At 44.0% G+C, this 22,819-nt stretch overlaps 1 protein-coding gene across 1 annotated transcript in view; it reads left to right on the forward strand.

The window, feature by feature from the left end:
- Positions 1-1,730: 1,730 nt before the first annotated feature.
- Positions 1,731-22,819, forward strand: part of LOC124622791 (myogenesis-regulating glycosidase-like) — a 64,468-nt gene continuing 43,379 nt past the window's right edge. The window contains exon 1 of the mRNA XM_047148584.1: positions 1,731-1,743. Within this exon, the coding sequence (XP_047004540.1) occupies positions 1,731-1,743 (13 nt within the window). The remainder of the gene's footprint in view (positions 1,744-22,819) is intronic.

Consider the following 22,819-nt stretch of genomic DNA (forward strand, 5'->3'; position numbering starts at 1 on the left):
GAAGATGTTATGGTGAGGAGGACAGGGAGGTGATTGCTATCTGTGGGGTCAAGGATGGCAGCGGCAGTACGCCCAAGGAAGTTGGTGGGGGCAATGACAACATTGGGGGTGGTGTCACTGGTAGATCAGGTGTGCTGGGGAAGGGGAACAAGATCACCTTCGATCTAGGAGAGGAACTGATGCCACCACCAGAGGGCAGTAGGAGAGCAGCTAAGGATGTTGAGGTGGGCAGCAATCACATAAGTGGAGAAGTTGTGGTCAATGTGTGAGATGAAGTCATATTGAAGAGGAACAGTGGGGTGGACATAGATGGTGGCACAGGTAATGGAGAGGGAGGGGAATAAGACACTGAGGTAAACGTGTTCTGTGTGGTCATTGAGGAGAGGTTGTGTCCAGATGGGAATATGCTTAAGGTGACTCCACCCTGCGCACGAGGACGTGGAGTGTCAGTGTGGTGGAGGATATTGGGAGAGGTGTGGATAGAATGGTGGGTCTGGAGAAAGTTTTTTTTCTAGAGAAAGGTGTCGACCAGCTGGAGGGAGAGGTTGTGCTTGAGTAGGTATTTGTTGGTGTTCAAAAATGGTTCAAATGCCTCTGAGCACTATGGGGCTTAACTTCTGAGGTCGTCAGTCCCCTAGAACTTAGAACTACTTAAACCTAACTAACCTAAGGACATCACACACGTCCATGCCCGAGGCAGGATTCGAACCTGTGACCATAGCGGTTGCGCGGTTCCAGACTGTAGCGCCAAGAACCGCTCGGCCACACAGGCCGGCATTTGTTGGTGTGGAAGGAGCGAATGTTCAGGAAGAGGATGTGGTACTCGTACTGCGCCATGATGTGAAGAGGGGGGAGGGGGGAAGAGAGGCTTAATCTAGGGAGTCAAGGTGGGTGAAGATGAAGTGCGCTTGGTTGTGGGAGTAAGTGGCAAAGGTGTTCAGGTGGAAAACGGTGGCGAGGGAGATTTGTTGGAAGGTGTGGGGGCACTGAAAACGGTGGAGTACAACAGTAAGGAACCAGATGATTACCTCAGCCATGGGGGGTGGACAGAGGGAAATGTTAGGGTGGACAGGGGGATCAGTGGGATGGACAGGGACTGTACGCTCAGGGGTGGCTGGAGTGGGTTTGGCTTTACACTTGTGGGAGTAGGTGGGATGGGGGCCATTGCAGGTGTTACAGGAAGGAGGAGCAGCAAGATTGGGGCAGTTTTTAAGAATGTGGGAGGCCTTTGAATGGGGACAGGTGGGGGGAGGGGGATTTGCAGTTGGGAGTCAGATGATCATTGTACATGAGGCATCGCTGTTAGTGGTAGGATTGGGGAGGGCATTTGGAGGATTCAACAGGGTGGTGATGGTGGTAAATCAGGGCACCCTGGGTGAGGAGATGGTCAGTGGAGGGGGTGACTCCAAGAAGACCCACATGAGGTAGGTGGGACCAGAGGCATTGTGGATACTGCAGGCAAAGAGGATTTCCAGGTCTGAGTGGGAGTTTAGTTCTGCCAACACCTCATGCTCTGTGATCACTGGGCTGAGCTTGTTGATCACAGCGGTGTAGGTAGGGTGGGGCGACCCGGATGCTGGAGCTGATGAGGAGAGGAAGAGGAGAGGAAGGGTGTCAAAAATGCATGGGGGTCAAATAAAACACCTGGGAGTTTTCGGAGGAGGTCCATGTGAAAGAAGGGGGATGGAGACTTGATAAGGACTGCTTCCCTGTGGGGAATGAGTAGCGAGATGGGAGAACCAGGTAAATACTTTTGTATCTCCATTGTGAGGGTACAGGCATCAAGGAACTTAGGATCGGAATTCGACAGGACAAAGGTGTGGAGGGCACGCACTGGGGTATGGGTGGCTGGAGGAGGGGTGGTTTCCATGGAGACTATGGGAGGACAGGGAGGTGGTGCTGACTTTTTGTGGGAAGTGGTGGGAGCAGAGTCGGTAATGACCCACTTTTGGGTTTTTTTGAGAGACTGTAGGCTAGGAGGAGGGGAGAGGGACGGGTAGGAGATGGAGGTGGCAGGTGGCAGATCCCTGTGGTGTAGTGGAGGTGCTGGGAGAAGCAGATGGTTCAGTGGTGGTGATGGTGACTCAGCACGACATGATGCCTGCAGAGGATGCAGATGACGAAGTGACAGGGTGGGTGAGAGAAGGGAACCTGACCACCTAAGGGGTGGCAGCAGAGGCGGCAACAGAGGCGTATGTGAGGGCGGGGGTAATGGTGGGAGCTGTTGAGGTGTAGAGGCTGGAGGAAGGGTGTAGATGTGGGGGTACACAGCATGGGAGGAGATAGGGGAATGGGTAAATGGGGGAATGGGAGGTGAGGTGTAAGGAGATAGGCCAGGGGCGGCACTCCAGGAAGTGACTGTGGAAGAGGAGGAGAGGGAGGTGTAGATGACAGTGGAGGTGGAGTGCTCATGGTGGACGAACGGCTACGGACGGACAGTAGGTGGTGGCGGCGGCGATGGATGATGGCGGACGGACGGCGACGAACGGACGAACAGACAGCAGGCAGTGGCGTCGACGATGGACGGCGAGCAGACAGGCAGGCAGGAAGACAGATGGACAGACTGCAACAGCAGCAGCAGCAGGCGACAGACAGACAGGCAGTCAGCAAACGTAACAGCAACAGCAACTACCGCTTCGAAGACGTAGATCATACCCTGAGGGTAGCCCAGGCTCTGGAATCTTGTGCTTTCGAAGGAGGGAATCCAACCCTCTAGATGAAATCAACCTCCGTGCGGCAGCTCCTTTATACACTGACCACAGGTCTACTGCGCGTGCGCGAGCGCAGCTGCCCCCTAGCACAAGGCACAACAGTGCACCGGGAAGAAAGCTCACGGAAACGATAAATCAGTATCAAACACTGTTGACTGATTTTGATAACCGGGTCAAAGACGTCTGTTTATTAATTTCAAACAAAACGGGGTTCCAACTCTTACTTAAAGGGTACCCCTAACCTCTGTATATAATATTGTCAGATAGCAGGATTTCAGTGGCTTCTGTCACTACACATTAGTGCGACGCAAAGGGTACCCCCTTGTGTCTCATTGTAAAATATTTAATGTCCTTCAGTATGACAACGTTCCGCCATTGTAAATTTTTCTGTCTGAAATGAAGGCGTGGGACCATAATACTCCACGCATCAATCCTGAACCCCTGCGAAGTAATATCTCTCACTTGCAAGAGCCGCGATCCGGTCCATCAGAGAAGACCAGGATGTAGTAATTCTACTTGCGGACAAGGACAATGCAACGGTTCTTGTTTCACGGGACGATTATGTGTGTAAAAAAGATCTTTTGCTTGCAGACTCGACATACGAAAAATTGAAGAACGATCTAACTGGACGTATAAAAGGCAAGACGCTTTCAATTTTGAAGGAAAGTTCATTATCTGACGACGTTGTTAAAAAACTTCGACCTGGTGCTGTAGTCCCGCCGAGATTATACAGTTTGCCTAAGGTACACAAGCAAGGAGTTCCTCTTCGGCCTATTGTCAGCAGTTTGGACGCTCCTATTTACAACTTAGCCAAGTATTTAGCGTCCATTCTCATGTAGGAAAATGCGAATACAACATATCCAGTTGTCTGGTTTTTATTCACACTGAAGTCTTTGTTTCTCAGTGCCACAGATTTGCTCGTTACTTTTGATGTTGTGTCCCTGTTTACCAGAGTTCCTGTTGAAAATTCTTAGCAGTTAACTGGTGAAAAATTGGACGAAGGAACAACTAAGCTTTGTCGCCATCTGTTGGCGTAAACATACTTTTTTATTTAATGAGGAATACTTTGAACAAACTGACGGAGTGGCTATGGGGTGTCCATTATCCCCCACAGTTGCCAAATTATTTATGGGAGATTTGGAGGACATGGCACTGAAGATGGCGTCCTTAAAACCAACTGTCTACGATACGTTCATGGTATGGCCATATGGGAGGAATGCTCTGGAACGTTTCCTAGATCGTTTTAATTGTCTGCATCCTAATATTAAGTTCATGGTGGAAGTTGAGGAGGATGGAAAACTTCCGTTTTTAGATGTCTTGGTCTACAGGAGGGATGATGGGACATTAGGATATAGTGCTTATCGTAAGCCCACGCATGCGGACTGATATCTTCATGCTGCAAGTTGTCATCCATCGTGCCAACGCAATGGAGTTCTACATACATTGGTAAAAAGAGCTCATGCCATCTCAGATGCAGATAATTTGACAGAACAACTGGTTCAGCCGAAAAGTGTATTCAGGCAGAATAGATATACTGACAGTCAGATCCGTTGTGCTCTACAGATTGGACCTTCGCGGGAACCAACAGAAGAGGAAAGCAAATCGGTACCATTTTTACCTTTTGCGGGAAGCATATCTTTAAAAATAGAAAGAATTTTTAAGAAATTTAATATGAGAAATGTATTCCGTCCACCAGTTTAGACCAGAGCTCTGCTGGGCTCTTTTTGTCGTTTATTGTAATTTTTATACCTATACATATACATAGATAGGCTGGCAGCAGCATCGTACGCTGCTCTTCAGCCTTCGAGTTTACAATGAGAAAAAATATTAAGAAGATACATAATAAATAGATAGACGGGCAAAAAAACAGTAGACACAGGGCATACAAAACATGGAGCCGTTCACACTCGACGAAAATGGCACTGAAACACGTTGGCACGGCCCACAAATACTGATGATTCGATGGCACAGGTGAACGTGGGAGTGTGATGGTGAACACTAACACAAACACGATGGACACACAGAGAAACTGATGGCGATGATCTCCGCGAATGTCCATGTAACATGTGCGAGTCTAGGGACCTGCCAAGAGGGGAAGAGGGGTGAGGGGGAGGGAGAGGGGGGAGCAAAGATGCCAATGGCAGAGGAGATGGGAGGTGGAGTAGAGGGATGGGGGTATGGGAAGCCTGGGGGAGGAGTGGGGAGAAAGGGACGAGGGAGAGAAGGGGGATATAAGGGAGAGAGGGTGCCCAAAGGAACAAACACAGGAAGAGGGAGGGAGGATCAAAGTTGGTAGGAGGGGTAGATGGAGGGGAGGGGGGCATCTTCAGGGTGGGGAAGCTGGCGGAAGCCACCTTGGGAGAGGGTGTGGAGAGTGGAGAGATGGAGAGCAGGTGGGAAGTACAGGCGCAGCAGCGGACGGGGGCAGTAGAGGATGGGAGAGACCAGCGGGTGAGGAGGATCGAGTTTATGGGAGGTGTAGAGGATCTGTATCCGTTCAAGGAAGAGGAGGAGGCGGGGGAAGGGAATTAGGTCATACAGGATCCACGTGGGGAAGGGGACATGGATGCGACAGGTGATGCGAAGAGCATGGCGTTCTAGGATCTGAAGGAATTTGTAAAAGGTAGGGGTGGGCGTAGCAAGGGATAGGGCGAATGAGGGATTTGTAGGTATGGAGGATGGTGGAGGGGTCCAGACCCCAAGTACAGCCGGAAAGGAGCTTGAGGAGACAGGGTCAGGAGCGTGCCTTGGCTTGGATTGTCTGGAGGTGGGGGGTCCAGGAGAGGCGACGGTCGAGGGTGACACCAAGGTACTTAAGGGTGGGGGTGAGGGCGATAGGACGGCCATAGATGGTGATGTAGAAATCGAGGAGACGGAAGGAAGGGGTGGTTTTGCCTACAATGATCGCCTGGGATTTGGAAGGATTGACCTTAAGCAACCACTGGTTGGACCAAGTGGTGAAATGGTCAATATGGGATTGGAGAAGGTGTTGGGAGCGCTGCAGGGTGGGGGCAAGGGCAAGGAAAGCGGTGTCGTCGGCGTACTGGAGAAGGTGGATGGGGGGTGAAGGTGGCGGCATGTCCACCGTATACAAGGGGTACAGAAGAGGGGAGAGGGTGGAACCCTGGGGCACACCAGCGGTGGGGAAAAAGTGTAGGAATCCGTGTTGTGGATGGTGACGTAGAAAGGAATTTGGGAAAGAAAGGAGCCGATCAGACGGACGTAGTTGATAGGAAGGGCGAAGGTTTGGAGCTTGAAGAGGAGACTGGAATGCCACACGGGGTCATAGGCTCGTTCAAGGTCAAGGGAGAGGAAGATAGCGGAACGACGCGAATTAAGCTGTTCAGAGAGGAGATGAGTGAGGTGAAGGAGAAGGTCATCGGAAGAGTAGGACGGCCGAAAGCCACACTGGGTAACGGGAAGGAGGTGGTGCTGGCGGAGATGTTGGTGGATGCGTCTTGTGAGGATGGATTCCAGGACCTTGCTGAAGACCGAGGTAAGGCTGATCGGACGGTAGGAGGAGACAGCGGACGGCGGTTTACCGGGTTTGAGGAACGTCAGGATACGGGAGGTTTTCCACAGGTTGGAGTAGTAGCCGGTGGACAGGACTACATTGTAGAGCCTGGCCAGTGTGGAGAGGAAAGAGGCAGGAGCTTCGCGGAGGTGGCGATAGGTGACACGATCGTGACCAGGTTTTGCCGGGCTCAGTGAAGGATGATTTAGGTTTGAGAAAGCCCGGGATCTACAATATTCCCTGCCATTGCGGGAAAACCTATATTGGAAAACGATTCGTACGGTCCAGGATCGATGCCTGGAACATCACCACCACACGCGTTTATTACAGACAGAAATATTCGCATCGGCGGAACATTGCTTACTGAAGGACATAAAATGTTTTACGATGAGACACAAGTTGTTGTCCCTGCGTCGCGGTATTGGGACTGTGTAGTGAAAGAAGCCACTGAAATCTGGTTGTGCGACAATATTATAAACAGACATAAGGGGTACCCTTTAAGTAAAAGTTGGAACCCTGCTCTATTCCACATTAAGAAACAGCCGTCTTTGATTCAGTCATCAAAAGCTCTAAATATTTGATATTGATTTATAGTTTCCGCGAGCTTTCTTCCTGGTGCGTTGTTGTGCCATGCGCTAGAAGGCAGTTACATTCGCGCAGGCGCTTTAGACCTAATGTTGGTATATAAAGGAGCCGCCGCAGAGTTAGTGCAAATTAATTTGCTCATTTGGAGACGGCGATAATGTAGACAGCCGAAATAATGGGTCCAAATATAGATGTATTCCGGATGGAGACACGACATGAATATCAGAAAATACTACTACGAAGAGGAAACAGCGTAAATATTAGATCAACAGTTCTTTATGAGTGTGAAATTTACGATGTGCTCGGTAATCAAGATCACGCAGTCAGACGCATCACGGCTAACCGAAGCATAACTGTTACGGTGCACACGGTTGCACGACGAGTTTAAATCAGATTTTTTACAATAGGCCCGTGGCAGATACTTTCCTTTATATTTGACAGGAGTAAAGAGGGTGAGGTTCCAAAGGCACATTCGAGACATCAATGTCAACAATTCACTCGACTACACGATTTACGTTGGCCATACTGTTCTTATTTTACTGTCCACTTTACTTTACTTGGTGCATCAAACAACACTTTTCTGAAAGTCGAAGAGGTCGAGCATGATTAGTAAAACCGGAGTGCGGTAGGGTCCAACAGCCGAATCTCTCTCCTCAACACTCGTCCGCCTTGTGCTTATCTCACAAGTCACACTCATCCACCACTTCACCTCAAGTCTGCAATTTTCTTTCCTATTCAGGTATATAACACTGTGACCATCCGGCTGTTTAATTTACTATCCACGTTTTCTGTGACACACGACATACCATCGTCACGCAGTTCTGTGCCCGCCAAAGCGAATCCAGAGGCAATTTTTGGTTTAACTTTCTCTTAACGTGAAGTAACTAATAAATATTAATTGTGTTGCGCTGGAGTTGTTGTAGATGGCTGGAATCCTTGTTGTGGAGGCAACTGATATTGTCGTAATTTAAATGGAAAGGATAGGGTAGGTTTCTTGTAAGATTCCCAATCACGAAACATTGCGTCACTTTCCTGCAGCGAGAGCATGTAATCCTGTTTATAGTGATCCATTCGCTGGGTGGAGTCGTTAACCTGAGCAGTTCTTTTGCAGTTACTGCATAGCAGAAGATCTTATGCCGACAGCAGGTTTGAGCGTCTCCCTTCTTTCTATTTTCGTTGTCATTCGTGAAAATTAAAAATACCACAAGATAAACTTTCATCACGATTACATCCGTGAAACTTCCTGATCGATCAAGAGCGGCATCAGCAAACTACCTTCACATGAAACTAGTCGAGGAAGTCAATACAAGCTCCCCACAAATGTCTCTAATTCAGGAACAATTTACGTGTCAAGAATTGTTAATTTGCTTCAACTCGTCGACAGGATAGGCAATGATTCTCTAACAAAGTGTGACACTGATGTAAAAATTTTTACATCGCTAACAAAAAACATGAAAGATATTTCTTCTAATAACTCAGTACCTGAAAAACTAGCTAGTAACCTAATCAATACCCACCTTCATTTACTTACTATCATTTGGTGGAAACCTCCTGAACTTCTTGATTAAATGGATTGCCATTCTTAAGGATGGGCTAAAAATTAGTGGCGAGGAATAAGTTATCATCAGATACGTTGCTACGCTATGACTTGGACAGTGACCGAGAAATAATTTATACATTTGTATATATCATCGTTTGTTGTCAAAGTGAACACACCACATTGAAAAGTCGTCAATCACTATAACACTCTGCAAATAGATTCTTGGAACCTAAGAAGGAGAGGCCACAACCACAGACGAATTTCAAATAAGTACCGAGCTATGGACCAACGCCTGTTGGAAGTACAGTAGTTTCTAGAACAGGGTTTACGTTATTACTTTTCCGTGCCCTTAAAAGAAGTAGTGATGCAGGATACGTTTCTGTCATTTTGATTCGCTAGAACTCTCAAAAACTGGCAAAATTCTTCTTATAATCATCAGATGTTCGAGAAATCAAAGAACCTGTGATTTCCACCTCGAGCCGAGGTACTCGAAAGCAAATCTTTCGCTTACTGTGGTACTTACCCTACTCGGCTGTATCGCCTGTGAATCAGAGTCACAAATTCTTCAGTTTCTTGAAATCAATTTAATTGGGGTAAGTGACTTATTCCCTTCTTTTCAAGTCTTATAATGATTTCACATGGTGCGAAAAGGATGCTGCATCGTGACATGTGACCTCAATTTTTCTTGGAAACGGAAACGTAGTGACTCAAATCCTTTTACAACATACTTTATGTCACCCTCTCCCCTTTCCGACTACAGCTGTTAAAATTTACTTGACTCACTGATTCAACTCGTGAGTTAACGAGCATTGCGCTCTTGTTTAAATATATGGCCGAAAGAGTCAGCCTACAGCAATTGTGAAACGAACCCTGTCGTCGAGGACCGTGTGCCACAAAGGGCGCAGACTCACTACAAGATGGGTAAATTCACAGGCGTCTATTGCTTATTGAGGCCAGCGCTGTAGTGTGCGAGTGAGACAGACGAAAACCTACGTCATAGGGAAACCCAGTAGAAGGCTTTTGTGGCTGAAGAGATGTAGCAGTGTAAAATATGGCGGACCTAAGATCGGCCATAAAGGGAAACATTTATGAAAACTAATTAATTCTCTAGTAGTGCAGGGAATTAAGCCACAGTAATTTTAATCTGCCATCCTACAATACATAAATTTTCCTGGTGATCCCAATAAACCTTGAATATTGATCATATCTATAATAGCTTAGGATTTACTGTTAAAGTGAAATTAGCAAGTTTTGTAAGAAAGATCTGAATACTAAAGTGTGAACGCTTTCGTCGATCTTAACGAACAATATTTCATATAGAAGAGCATCGATAAAGTGACAAACGTTGTAAGTATCAACTCTGTAACTTTATTTGTTTAAAAGATGTAGTAAAGTTAAATTACCGGTATTTACAGTTAACCACCAGATCACCATTTCCTCCACACAAAACACATTGAACGATAACTGCATGACACCTTATTGAATCATTAGGTAATAGAATATTTGTTATGAAGTTGAGTGCATAATAGTTACTTTTGCTCTATTTATTTATCAGAAAGCACATTGGTGCAAGGCTAATGGCCGTGGCATTCAAAGCTAAGAAGGAAACTGTATTGGTTTTATGCAAAAGAATTTATCGTTTGTCAGGTAATGGAGATTACTGTTACTTTATTTATAACGTGAAAGTGGTAAAGTTTTGATTATTTAAATGTGTTAAAGTTTAAAGTAACGTAGAATAAGCCGTAGCCAATCAGATGGTCGGCTTCAAGAAAGGAAACTGCGCTAGTCAGTTGAGCGATTTTGTTTGTTTTCATTTTCTTCAGTTCCAGAGGGTATTATTTCATGTGTTGTACAGAAAATGAGTGTGAAATCTAATGGGACTTAACTGCTAAGGTCATCAGTCCCTAAGCTTACACACTGCTTAACCTAAATTATCCTAAGGACAAACACACACATCCATGCCCGAGGGAGGACTCGAACCTCCGCCAGGACATGTGTCGTAAATATTGTTTGTCCTAAAAGACTGAACAACGTAAGAATTAAATTCGTCATATGTTACGGTATGATAAAGCCCAGCGCCGTTGGTCAGAGCACAACCATACGAGTCAGTCAACAGAAATGGTTTGCACTTTTCACGTCTACATAAAGAGTGAAAAACATAACGGTGGACTGCTTCCATCCAGTAACAAGCTAATGGATAGAATTGTAGCTCTATAAACTGAAGTTTGACAACCGCCACAGAAAGAAAAGAGATTTGGAAAAACATCGGAGCTTCAAACTACGGGGAGAAGGCGTTCTATTCAGATTGAATTACCAATATACACGGTGCAACAAAATTAAAGCATCACTTTTTCCAACGTCGTTATTGTCTCCCATTTGGCTCAAAGGTGCTACAAACTACTTATGTAGTGGTGCACAAAAGCGCGGGGTCCTGCGTCGTCACCCTCAGGCTCATGGACACTTCAACAGTAAGGTGTCGAAAATGCGAAATAAGTCCAGTGCTCAGAAGTTCATGTGAGCTTTAATCCTGTAAGTGGACATGACGGATGTACCCCTCGACGCTCTGCTTATTCACAGTGGGTTAGACGGACATATCTGTCCGCTGCGTTATGTGGCTAGTAGCTAGTGGGAATGACGAATTACCGGCCTTCCGTTGAAACTGTGATATCAGCAGCTTCGTTCACTATAAGGCAGCTCTTTCAGGTAGCGTTTCGTGGGCTAGTTGTAACATTTTCCACTCAAGCGCGAGACGATAGTACACGTCCTGTGACGCAGCCGCAAAAGCGCGACTTGTTTGTCTGTATTTGCCGCCGCGTTAGTGAGTGATCTTTTGCAATGGCGAAAATAAGTCGTTTATCAGATTCGGAGAAAGTGCAGCTGCTTTTAGAAAGCGACGATAATTTCACTGACAGTTCTGCAAGTTTTCAAGATGTTTTCAGATGTTGAGGCTAGAAACATTTGCGACGAGACACTACTGCAACAGATGGTACATAGATCAATTGTGCGTGCTAGTTCAGTTCGTAATAAATATTTTTTCAGTCTCAGTAGTGGTACAGTTTGGCCTCTAAAACAATGTGACGTGATGAGTTGTTTTATTTGTTTTGTGGAAGACGCTTTGTGCAAAGTAATAGCTGAATAGCTGAACTTATGTACAACAGCTCATAGCTTCTCATCACAATTTTTCACCATCGCAGTTGGCAGGATACTACAAGCCATAAGACAAAAAACACTTATTGGAATGTGCATACTTCAAGGAATTCTCCACAGACCAGAATATAAGATGTACTTTTGAAAGAGAAAAGCAGTTGACACACCTTTCTTCAGAAAACTGATGAGTGAAAAGCGGTTTCATATTTTATTGAAATTCCTCCACTTTGCTGACAGTACCTCGAATGACCCGCTGGGTGTTATCAGCAGAAAACTATTCAAAATTCACCCGATTATGGGGCATCTGTGACGTAAATTCAGATCAGTATACATGCCAGAAAGGAACCTCACCGTTCACGAATCGTTATTGCTTTGGAAAGGACGGCTTGGATGGAGGTAGTTTATTCCATCAAAATGCAGAAAATTCCGAATTACATTTTACGACCTCTGTGAAAACGGCTTCGGTAGATATGGATCTTTGCTTGCAGTGGAAAGGACACTAATTATGGTAGCCACTATCAAGAAGAAACAATAACCTTTTCAATTTTTTGGAGCTTCCAGTTGATCTACTTGATGAAGGTGACTACATTTATCGTGAGAGCTGGTTCACTAGTCCAGATCTGGTAGACAAAATAATCAGCAATTGCACCGCCGTTGTCGGTACAATGCGGCAGGACAGGTAGGGGTTCCCTGACTTCGTAAGAAAAGGAAAAACTGAAGAAAGCAGCGTGCATAATAGAGAACAGAGGAAAACAGATAGTAATGAAATGGAAGGAAAAAAGAGACGTTGTTCCGGCCAGCAGTTTCCATGACGATACATTTTTAAATGTTAACTCGAAGAACGAAATCATTCAAAAGCTACATGTCGTTGATTACAACAAGAATATGGAAGGCGTGGATAGGTACGATTCTCAGTCGCACACCTGTCGGATGTCGAGGCGGAGGCTGAAAAAATATCAACAGGAGCTTTTCCGCCACTTGTTGCACATTGCATGCTGGTGAACAAAGTAGAATGAGCTTTCTTATTAGTCTTGGCGAATAGTTGGCCATCAGCAGGACCTACCTCGAACACTGAACGCAACACGTCTTACAGCCGGGAATTTTCCAGACCTTCTGCAGCCCACAGCGAAAAAAAGACCAACAAGAAGGTATGTGGAATACACAACAAAGATCTTTGCAAAGAGAATTCATGCTGTTGAGCTGTATGCGAAGTTTCATTGTTACAGCACCTTGCTGTAAAACGTGTCTCGCTGAAAACAACTTGTAATATTTCGGAAATAAGTTTTTGTTAACTTCTGCAATATATTTTATTCATTCCCACCTAGTAACAATTTAAACTCGAAAACTGAAACACAAAGGAAAACTTTTATGTGTCACAAAAGTACACAGCACAACCGCGCCAAGGCGTGCTGGCTATTGAGGCCATATTGGTACCAAATTTCATCACAGTTCTGCCCAAAGCTACAGTGGAGGCGTCACACGATAAGGTTGTCACACGCCCATTACCCATCTTTCATCCCTTCTTTTGACTCCTCTGCGACGGAAGTGGAAGCTGTGAAACCCAGACTTAAAATCACGCGGTTTTCCTGTGAGCGGCATAGGGAAACATTTCGGACACATCGGCGCTCAGAATTAACATGAAGAGACCTCAGGGTGTGGCGTAAAATGCGCCGGTGAAACCACCCCTTCCCTTAGGGCATTGATTCCCAAAATTTTGCTGTCATACAGGACAGTTTGCAGTGCGGTGAGAAACAGGACGACATTCTTCACAACGTTCCACACTGCTGCCAACCTCTCGGCGTTCCAACCCTACACTAAGGACATGGTGAAGCTGCAAGCCAACCTAACTTGATATCAGGCCTTTGGAGTCCAGTGTATCAGCTGTTTTTTCTCTGGTATATATGGTAGAAACACTGGGAAGCATTCAAAACCATTCAACGAAATCGTAATCCCAAGAAGCTAAGGCGTTCTATGTTTTTTCAGCGCTTGTGTTTCGTGCCCTCCTGTGCTGTGATCACGGAAGGTGCCACTCATCGATCTCTGTTGGGCACCTTATAAATGTACCTGTCAGAAACCACGCCGATTCAGCCACGTGGCTCCTCTGACACCCGATTGTTAGTCAAAACTATAGTTGCGGTGTGCGTAACTAAAGGCGCTAGAACAGCCGCGAGACTAAATTGATATCGAAGTTTCCAATAGGTACCTTACTAAATGCTCAACAAAAGTGTTGCCGGACTGGTGGGTGATAGAGGGACCCTTTGGCGTTGTACTCAGGCACATAATAATGTAGCGCCCCCCTCCCTCCCTCCTCCCTGTGTTCACGCCACAGGAGAGCGTTGCACAGAAGTGCTGTAAAACCATAAAACACCTTACATGCTTCGAATGAAGTTAAAATTTCATGTAATGGTTTTGAACGGTCCATAGCAATTCTGCCTTGTACACCAGAGCCAAAATTGCGGTCGCCCTACACTTCAAAGGGGACAGATCATGTTCAGTGGGGTTACAGCCCTAGCATATCGTTAGTGTAGGGTTGAATCACTGAGACGACATTTATACATGATCCAAAGCAGCAAAGAATGTTTTCGTTCTTTCAGCGCTTCTGTTTCGCGAAATGTTTGGGAATAACGCCCCAAGGGAAGGGATGGTTACAATACCGCCTTTTAAGTCTCCCGTTGGGGAGTTTTCGTATCGATTCTGGGTGGCTTATCGCTATGTGTCGCCATTCTGACCTTCACCGCAGAGGCAGCAAAAGAACGGGTCAAATGTGGGTGAGAGCGGGTGTGACGACTTTACCATCTTGTGACGCGTCCACAGTGGTGCTGGGCAGCATTGTAGCGAAATTAGGTGCCAATGTGACATCACTAACACACCTTGAAGCTCACATGAACTTCTAAGCAGTGGTCTTTCTTCGCATTTGTCGATCTCTTGCTGTTTGAGGAGTCGCTGAGCCCAAAGGTGACGACTCAGTCCACCACGCTTTTTGCACCATTACAGAAGAAGTTTGTAGGCAGGCATCTTTGAGCCCAATGTCGAACTTAAGCGTAGGACTGAAAGACAGTTACTGAGTTCGAGAAAGTGAGCCCTTAATTTTGTTACGCAGTGTAGACTAATCTGCCAAGGATGCGAAATGTCGTCATACTTAAGATCATTTTTGCTGAAAGAAGCATTCGATACTCAGGAAGTTATTGGTCATCCATTACGAATCTCGTTCTTTACAGTCCACGGATAAGCAAAGAAGCATTCTTAGAACAATAAGAAGTTGGATTAATAGTAACAGGTGGACAAAAGAAAGTGGAGAATACTACAGTGAGCGTTATGGAATTGGCCACCGCAAAATGGGCTAAGGTGAGACTGTCTTTGATTCTTACTAGCATTCTCTTCGACAGAAACTTACCGTAAAGAAACAGGAGAGATGTACACTGGAACGTGTATGTGATAGTTTTATTAACGTAATGAAGTAATATAGAGGATTTTATAGTGCAGGTGATGGAAATTGGCTGATAATGATGATGCTGATGATATTCACTTGCCTTATTTAAGAGTAAATACCTAAATTACACACTCTCACACGCAGATACTTTTCTTAAAACAGAAAAAGGCTTTCCGTTGTACATCCTGTTGTAATCTATTTATTTATGCTGAAGGTACCCTACAAAAGTTCGATGTAACACTATATAATACTCGGTTGTTAGGACAGATGCCACAGTTCTTATCTTAAATTTCTTGCAATGTATTAAACATGTAAGATTTGTGTCTTTGTGGAAGTTAATTATTGTAACACAGATTTGGCTCATTAAAGTGCATTTTGTGAAATCTTATGAGGCTAAACTGCCTGTCGTAAAACACTTATCTGTCGGTTTCTCCAGTCGATCATTAGGAATCATTAGAACACTTCTCATATCGTTTTTTCAAGCAATCCTTAACCATATGTCTTAAGTTTCAGTTTGGTGATTCAAACATCTAAAATATTAAAGAGATTTGAGCGTCATTCTGGATTTTATTAGTTCTATGAACCACATTAATAAAAAAGTCACACCCCATCACAGAGGCCGTGTTAACGTATTTCTAAATACAGAACTTTCCTGTTTATATTTCAGTCTCAGGTTACTCGCATTTTGTTGTAATGGACAGAATCTTGCAGTTTGTACGCTCTCTCACTCAACTAAAATAACTAAATTAGCCTTTGGAATCATTTTATTAGATACACATTCGAATGCTCTAAAGCTGATGATCGAGATAATAGATGTATCAACAGGGAGAATTATGATTAGGTCTCATGACATAAAACTTCTGGCATGACACAACTTAAAGATAAAAATCTACGTCTTTGTCTCAAGAGAATCTTCTCCTGGTGACACTGGAGTGGTCTGATAAGGTTACTCTGCATATGCACGAACGAATACGTGGGACCATTCCTGATGCTGCTCACGCACACTATGAGAATGTCACCAGCTAAGCTCTCACCTTTCCTGTTTACGATATAAGTAAAATTTCACCCCATGTTTCAAGACTAGTGTTTCTGCGTTGTGGAAATTATGTCACGATCTCCGTGAAGTATGTTTCAAATAACTTAAACGGCTAGCTGGGAACATGATCTTACCACTTGCGACAGATAACGGCTTAAATTTTGGAGAAAATTGAGCAATAAATTCAATATTAGACCTAAAATGTCAGTTAAAGGTAGTAACTGGAAATACATTTCCCTTATAAGAACTCCGAAGCTATTAAACTAATAGTGGTCTGTAAAATGCCTCGCCCCCATCAATTTTTACTTCCGACATAACTACAGAACGTAAAGTTCGTGAATGTATTAGGGCAAGATCTCTAAAATCATTTTTAACAACACTCATTTTGCAATCAATTGCATGGAAACCACCTTTTAGTGCACATTTTATCAGATATACAGTACTACTTAAGAAAAAGACTTCAAAGCAAAAACAAAATCAAAAACTGCATAAAAATTATGTTTAGCGAAAATGGAATAGTTATGACTGTTTCATACTGAAGAACGCCTAAATGAAACCATTCTCGGTACACATTTCTCTATTTTCATCAAGGTAATGTCTATGTTTTGAAGTAGCTTGTTTATTAGCTTGACGATTTGACCTGTTTGTAAGTGGAGAGATGTATCCATATTGAAAACTACTTATACACGTAGACGATGTCAAATAAGTTCATTAAGATTCAGTTATCAATAATGTCCTGTAATATTAATTTTTGGAGAAAAATGTTACACCTATAATATTTAAGAAAATCCAAATAGTTGCTTCAAATATTTCTACATGAATCAAATAGCATTGAAACAAGAATAAAGGAGTCCTGGTTATTATCGAAAGGTTTATTTAAAGCTGTCAGGACTGGGGCAACAAAAGATGTTCAACAAACCTTGGTAAGGTACGAGTACGTCGATTCTTTCAAAATCTCTGGATCTGCTCCTTTACAAATGTTGTAATTCAATTACAAAATGTGCTCTACAACAATAATATCTTCCACTCTTCATTCTTGAACAGATATAAAAAATATGCGATCATTTCTCTTTAAAGATTCTGTCGGTTGTCAGTATTAAGTATCAGGCGCTCCTTGTGCGCATCATGCTGACGCGCATTTTGGTTTTCAGTGTCAAGACATTTGTACCAGACGATTAATGTCCAATGGACTCACGAGGTAAAGGCTTCTCTGTTTTATTTGTTATGTCATGAGCTCTCTGAATGGTTTGATGAAGCCTGCCCCGAATTCCTCTCTTACGCTAACCACCTCATCTCAGAAAAGTCCTCAGTTATTTGTTGATTGTGTTCCAGTTTCCGTCTCTTCCTATAGTTTTAATTCTTTGCAGCCTTTATACAACCATGAAAGCAATCCTTTCACGCCATAACACGTGTGCTACCATCCTGTCCGTTATTTTGTCAATGTTTTCTACACGTTCTTGTGGGAAAACTTCTCATTTCTAATATTAACAGTTCACCTAATATTCAACATCCCTGCGTAATCCAACTTCTTAACCCATCTATTCCTCTTCCATTTTCCCAGCAATCATTATTCATTCCAACACAGTGTAGTGCTCCAAACATACATTCATAGCACTTCCTCAACTGGAATAGCCGCTTTGTGGCCATTGCCCCCCCCCCCCCAAATACCCCTCCAAAGATATGAGAAATTCCGCAGGAATGGTCCCCTCTTTCGTACTCCATAGCACGTCTGCCAAAGCTCTATTAAACCCTCAATCTGAGGCTAGAACCCCTGTCTTCCATATCGGCTTCCATTCCATCTTCTATCGCGTAATAGTACTTTCCTATGCGCCGAATCGGTCAACGACCCTTGCTTTTTCTGGTTTTTTTTTCTCTCATTTTTCCCGAAGCCATTTCGCTTTTGCTTTCTTCTAGTTCCTGTTGACTTTATTCGTAAGGGAAAATATATTCCAGCATATTCCTGAACATTTTTGTACTTCTTTCTTTCATCGCTTAATTGTTCTCCGTTATCGGAGATTTCTTCTCAGTTATATTCGCTGTACCTATTCTTTTCTATCGAACTTCTGTAAATGGCAATTTTAGAGATGCCAATTCTTTTTCGTACGTACAGTAATTCTTGTGGTGATATTCTCTCTCATAGTATCTACAGCTTTAGAAAACTTCAGATATACATCAGCTTTTCTGAGTTTGATTATACCAAACGATTCTCTTAAGCTTCAGTCTATTTTCCTTCCGTACTAAATTGCGATGTGAGTCCATGTCTGCTCCTTTACATCCAATATCTGTCTTAATTCCCCTACAACAACATTCCAGTCACCATGAATATTAGAGTATCATCTTCTTTCACATATTAAATACCCACTCAGTACCTTCACACAGGCCGCGCAGGGTAGCCGTGCGGTGTGAGGGGCCTTGCGGTTCGCGGGGCTCTCCCTGCCGGAGGTTCGAGTCCTCTCTCGGGCCTGAGTGTGTGTCATGTCCTTAGCGTAAGTTAGTTTAAGTTAGATTAAGTAGTGTGTAAGCCTCGGGACCGATGATCTCAGCGGTTTGGTCCCTTAGGAACTTACCACAAATTTTCAAAATTTCCTTTACGTTCTCTCTATATCTCTTTATCTTACTCTTGTGATATTAGCATGTTCTATGGTTGTAAGCTTCGCTTCGCTGTCAGTTCTAACGAAAACAAACCTTTCACTATACAAGTCACACTAACTCGCTCTCTATCATAATTTCTTATTCATAGCAACTCCCATTATATCGTGTTGTTACATTACCTTATATTAGTCTGGCCACATAAATTTCTCTTCTTTCCATTTCACTTCACTGACCCCCTTTATATGTAGGCGGAACCATTTCATTTCCCATTTCATGTTTTCTAGACACCCTGTCATGTTAAAGCTCCTAACATTCCATGGTACGACACAAAGAATGTTACCGTTTCGTTGGTTGTTCTGCCTTGAATGCAATGGTTTCCATTACCTTCTCCATCCTCATGCCGTTCGTCGCGCCTGATCCTTCCACCTTTTAGGGGACGTTTCTGACACCAGAGACATCAATATTACCAAATTACCCGCACTTCTGCCCACTCTTCCACCGTCTTTGACGAGGCCGTAGGTAGAAGTATACCTGGTATCTTCGGCTTTCGTGTTTGCGAACGCCATCAGTTACATTATCGTAATCAGTTCATTATAATGTTCTGTTTTGAATTTTCGAACTGGAGTCTGATTCCATTATTCACTCTCGTGCAGATGTCTTTGTTCCTGAATGCATGTGTGGCTGCTGCACGCAGCTGAGTCAAAATTATAAATTTTATAACCAGGTATCCATTGTCTTGGGGTAGTGGCTTTGTCTACTAACCAGAATACCAGTTGATCCTTAGCCAAAAAACTGAAAAGTACTGACATTCAAGCACGCTCAGTTCTACATACTTATAACTTTCAGAGAATGTTAGACAACGTATAACATTTGAATATTTCGTCAGTAAAGCACGGACATCATGAGGGCTATGACAGATGGTAAACATAACAGTTTAATTCGTACGTCACTTTTTTGTTTTTCCAAGAAGCGTTTAGCTGGTTCACACCATTATCTTCAGTTGGACAAATCTGTTGATACATTCCTGTTGTTAGTGTAGAGCAAACACGCATTTCGTAGCAGCAGACAAAATGCAAGTGACTTAATGTTTCCTCTTTTTCTGTCGATAAAGCTGTCTATCTCAGAAAAGACCCTGTTAATGTTAAGAAAAATGCTAAGGATAAAACGTACTTAGAAAGGTCGTATAATCGAAAAGATTCAACATACCACTACTTGCGCATGTGTTCCTCCCTGTACTTAATATCTATAATATTTACATTGTCACCAAACACAAAGACATTTTACATGTCAATGCCTGCTTGAATTGAGTGCAAAAATACCGGTGGGGAAACGCTCCTATCGGAGAACAAAAGTGAGCTTCCAGCTGCCTCATTCTACCTTACTCTGTATCTTCACAAATTTTCCTGAAAATTTTGGAATGCGAACATACCCGCGATTTTTTGTGCTGACATAGAAGGAGACGTTGGAAGTGGGAAAGAGATGGAAAGTAACATATACTGTAAGAGAGTAGACAGTGGTTATGGTACAAAAAAATGGCTCTGAGCACTATGGGACTCAACTGCTGTGGGCATAAGTCCCCTAGAACTTAGAACTACTTAAACCTAACTAACCTAAGGACTTCACACACATCCATGCCCGAGGCAGGATTTGAACCTGCGACCGTAGCGGTCTCCAGACTGTAGCGCCTTTAACCGCTCGGCCACTTCGGCCGGCTCCTCACTTGAATCTGGGTGTTGAAACCCTATAAGTAGGCTTTCGCAGGATAGGTAGAGTATGTCTTCAAGCGTCTGCCACTTAGGGTTTTTCAGGTTCCCATGGGTCACAAATGCCTGTCAGTATTAGTGCTGATCTTCTTTGTATACGTTAAATATCTCCTATTAGACATATTTGATACTGGACCCTCATGCACGAGCAATATTCTGGGATGGGTCGCACGAGTGTGGTGTAGACTGTCTGCGTTTCTATAGTTCAATTTATGTAATTAAAATAGAACAGTGACAAGAAAATTAATGATTGTTTGGGTAGCCACCGGCGTGATTCTCGACGATTATTATTGAGATCGTGTACAGACACATAAAGGACACAAATTACGTTTTCAGTTGTGATTGCAAAACTATGTAATTACCCAAAGGTGAATGAATTCCAACTGAACACGCAACAGATCAATGAATAAAGGAAGAGATCAGAAAGAAACATCACTAGGCGAGTGAGCTCCAATGAGTTATCTCGATAATTAAATGAAACGTGAGTGGTAACGAAAGAAAAATAAATCATTTGAAACGATAATTACATTGCAGAAAATCTTAGATGCCAGAACGTGAAGGGCATATATCAAGTTATAAATACTAATAAATAGGAACTAGGAATGAACTTCTCCTCCCTCTGCATATCGTAGTTCCCGAACTCGGGACTGTACATTGCAAATGCGATGTTATCGTGACTGCCACTGAGGTGGTTGCAGACTGTACTAAAAGCTGCTGAGCTGAGCCGATGTGATGATGATGTGTGGTTTCTGGGGCTTTCAACTGTGTGGTCATCAGTCAAATTTTTACACAATCCAATCCAGCCACATTCACGAATGATGATGAAATAATGATGACAACACAAACAACAAGTTCCCGGCAGAAAAAATCCTCAACCCCGCCGGGAACCGAAACAGGGACTCCATGATCTACAGGTAGCAACGCTAGCCACTATACCACGAGCTGCGGACTGAGCCGATACGGTAAGAGTGCGAATTCTGGATCCCTTGATCCTCCTGATTACTGGCCGCAGATGCGCTTAAATTCGAAGTGAAACGTCGAAGACTGCATACAGAGTCGAAGACAAGAGAAGTACGTAGGAGACAGAGTCAAGAGTAGAATCACCAAGTAGACGTTCGAATCAGAATACCCATTCCAATCGCAATACCGACTTAGAATCTTCTCTCACTTTTTTTAGTAGCCTTCCTTCAGGCCTCGGAAAGGCATCAATCGCGGAAACCGCCTTAGTTCTCTTCCAACCATGGAGCTGGAAGTCCGGTTCATAGCTCCCACCATAAAGGTAAAAAGATGTATCCGCCAATGAGATAAGTGTGTAAGGAAATGGGAAATGAGTGTCTTCCCGTTCCCACATACACTTGTTTTTCGTAAATTCTGGAACATTGGTGAGCTTCACAGTGTCCCCACGGGAAGGGCATAGTTTGGAAATTTGCAGACGCATGACTGGCTATCTATTTTGCTTCAGCAAACATATCTGGAGACAACACACAGCAGGATAACGACAGGTGGGCTGCTGAGGACTCCAACCAAAACTTATTAACGAACAGAGTTGTCGCCCCTTCCACCAGTGGTTTTCTGTTCAGCTATAGACGACACCAGTCTTCCATTCTGCCGCTCATTGGCTCTGTGGAGCCTCCTAGGAGGATAATACCTGAAAGGCTTGCCTGACTCTCCGAGCCTTCTGCTACTGTAGGAGCTGCCTTCTCAGTGACCGGTAGCTCTTCCAAAGCGTGGGAAATTTCCTCTTGTTTACCCCCTAGGGGAAAGGCGTTCCCCTTGTCAAGGCCAGATGCATTTAATGGGAACATCTACTACAAGAATAAAGTATTAGATACAGAGAGGTCGGTAATCAATCTGGCTATTAGCTGCCCTTTATCACTCAATGTAATCGGCGCGCAGTACCTGTGAAAAGTTGACAAGTGAAAACTGAATCGGAAAGTAAAGAAAGCAAGAGGATGTCGTATGCAAATTCAGTATGCAAATATGATAAAATGTGAGGGGAAAGGTCTGAAACAGGCCCCCGTCTCAGAAATAAAAATTAATGTTGAACAGGAAGACCGTGTTGCGCGATAAACATCTAGAAGAGGAGACAGTGGTGGAAGAATAACAGAAAAAAGCGATGCACCTGAGTTATGTGACAGAGAGTAGTGGACTACCTAACTATAAAACTGTGTAATTTAACTGAAAGCTGCGCGGGGTAGCCATTCGTCTGAGGCGCCTTGCAACGGTTCGCGCGGCTCCCTCCCCCCCCCTCCCCTTTCCTCCCCACCCGTCGAAAGTTCGAGTCCTTCCTCGGGCATGGGCGTGGCGTAAGTTAATTTAAGTTAGATTGAGTAGTATCTAAGCATAGGGAGCGATGATCTCAGCAGTTTGGTCCCATAGTAGCTTACCACAAATTTCCTTTTTTTTAATTTAAAAAGGAATCAGAAACAGATAAAAAACGACAAATTGATTGAGATGTTAATGCTAGGCGTGGTTATTGTTAAAAATCTCTTAGGTTTACC

This window comes from Schistocerca americana, chromosome 7, assembly GCF_021461395.2.
Source record: "Schistocerca americana isolate TAMUIC-IGC-003095 chromosome 7, iqSchAmer2.1, whole genome shotgun sequence".
Classification (NCBI taxonomy): Eukaryota; Metazoa; Arthropoda; class Insecta; order Orthoptera; family Acrididae; genus Schistocerca; species Schistocerca americana.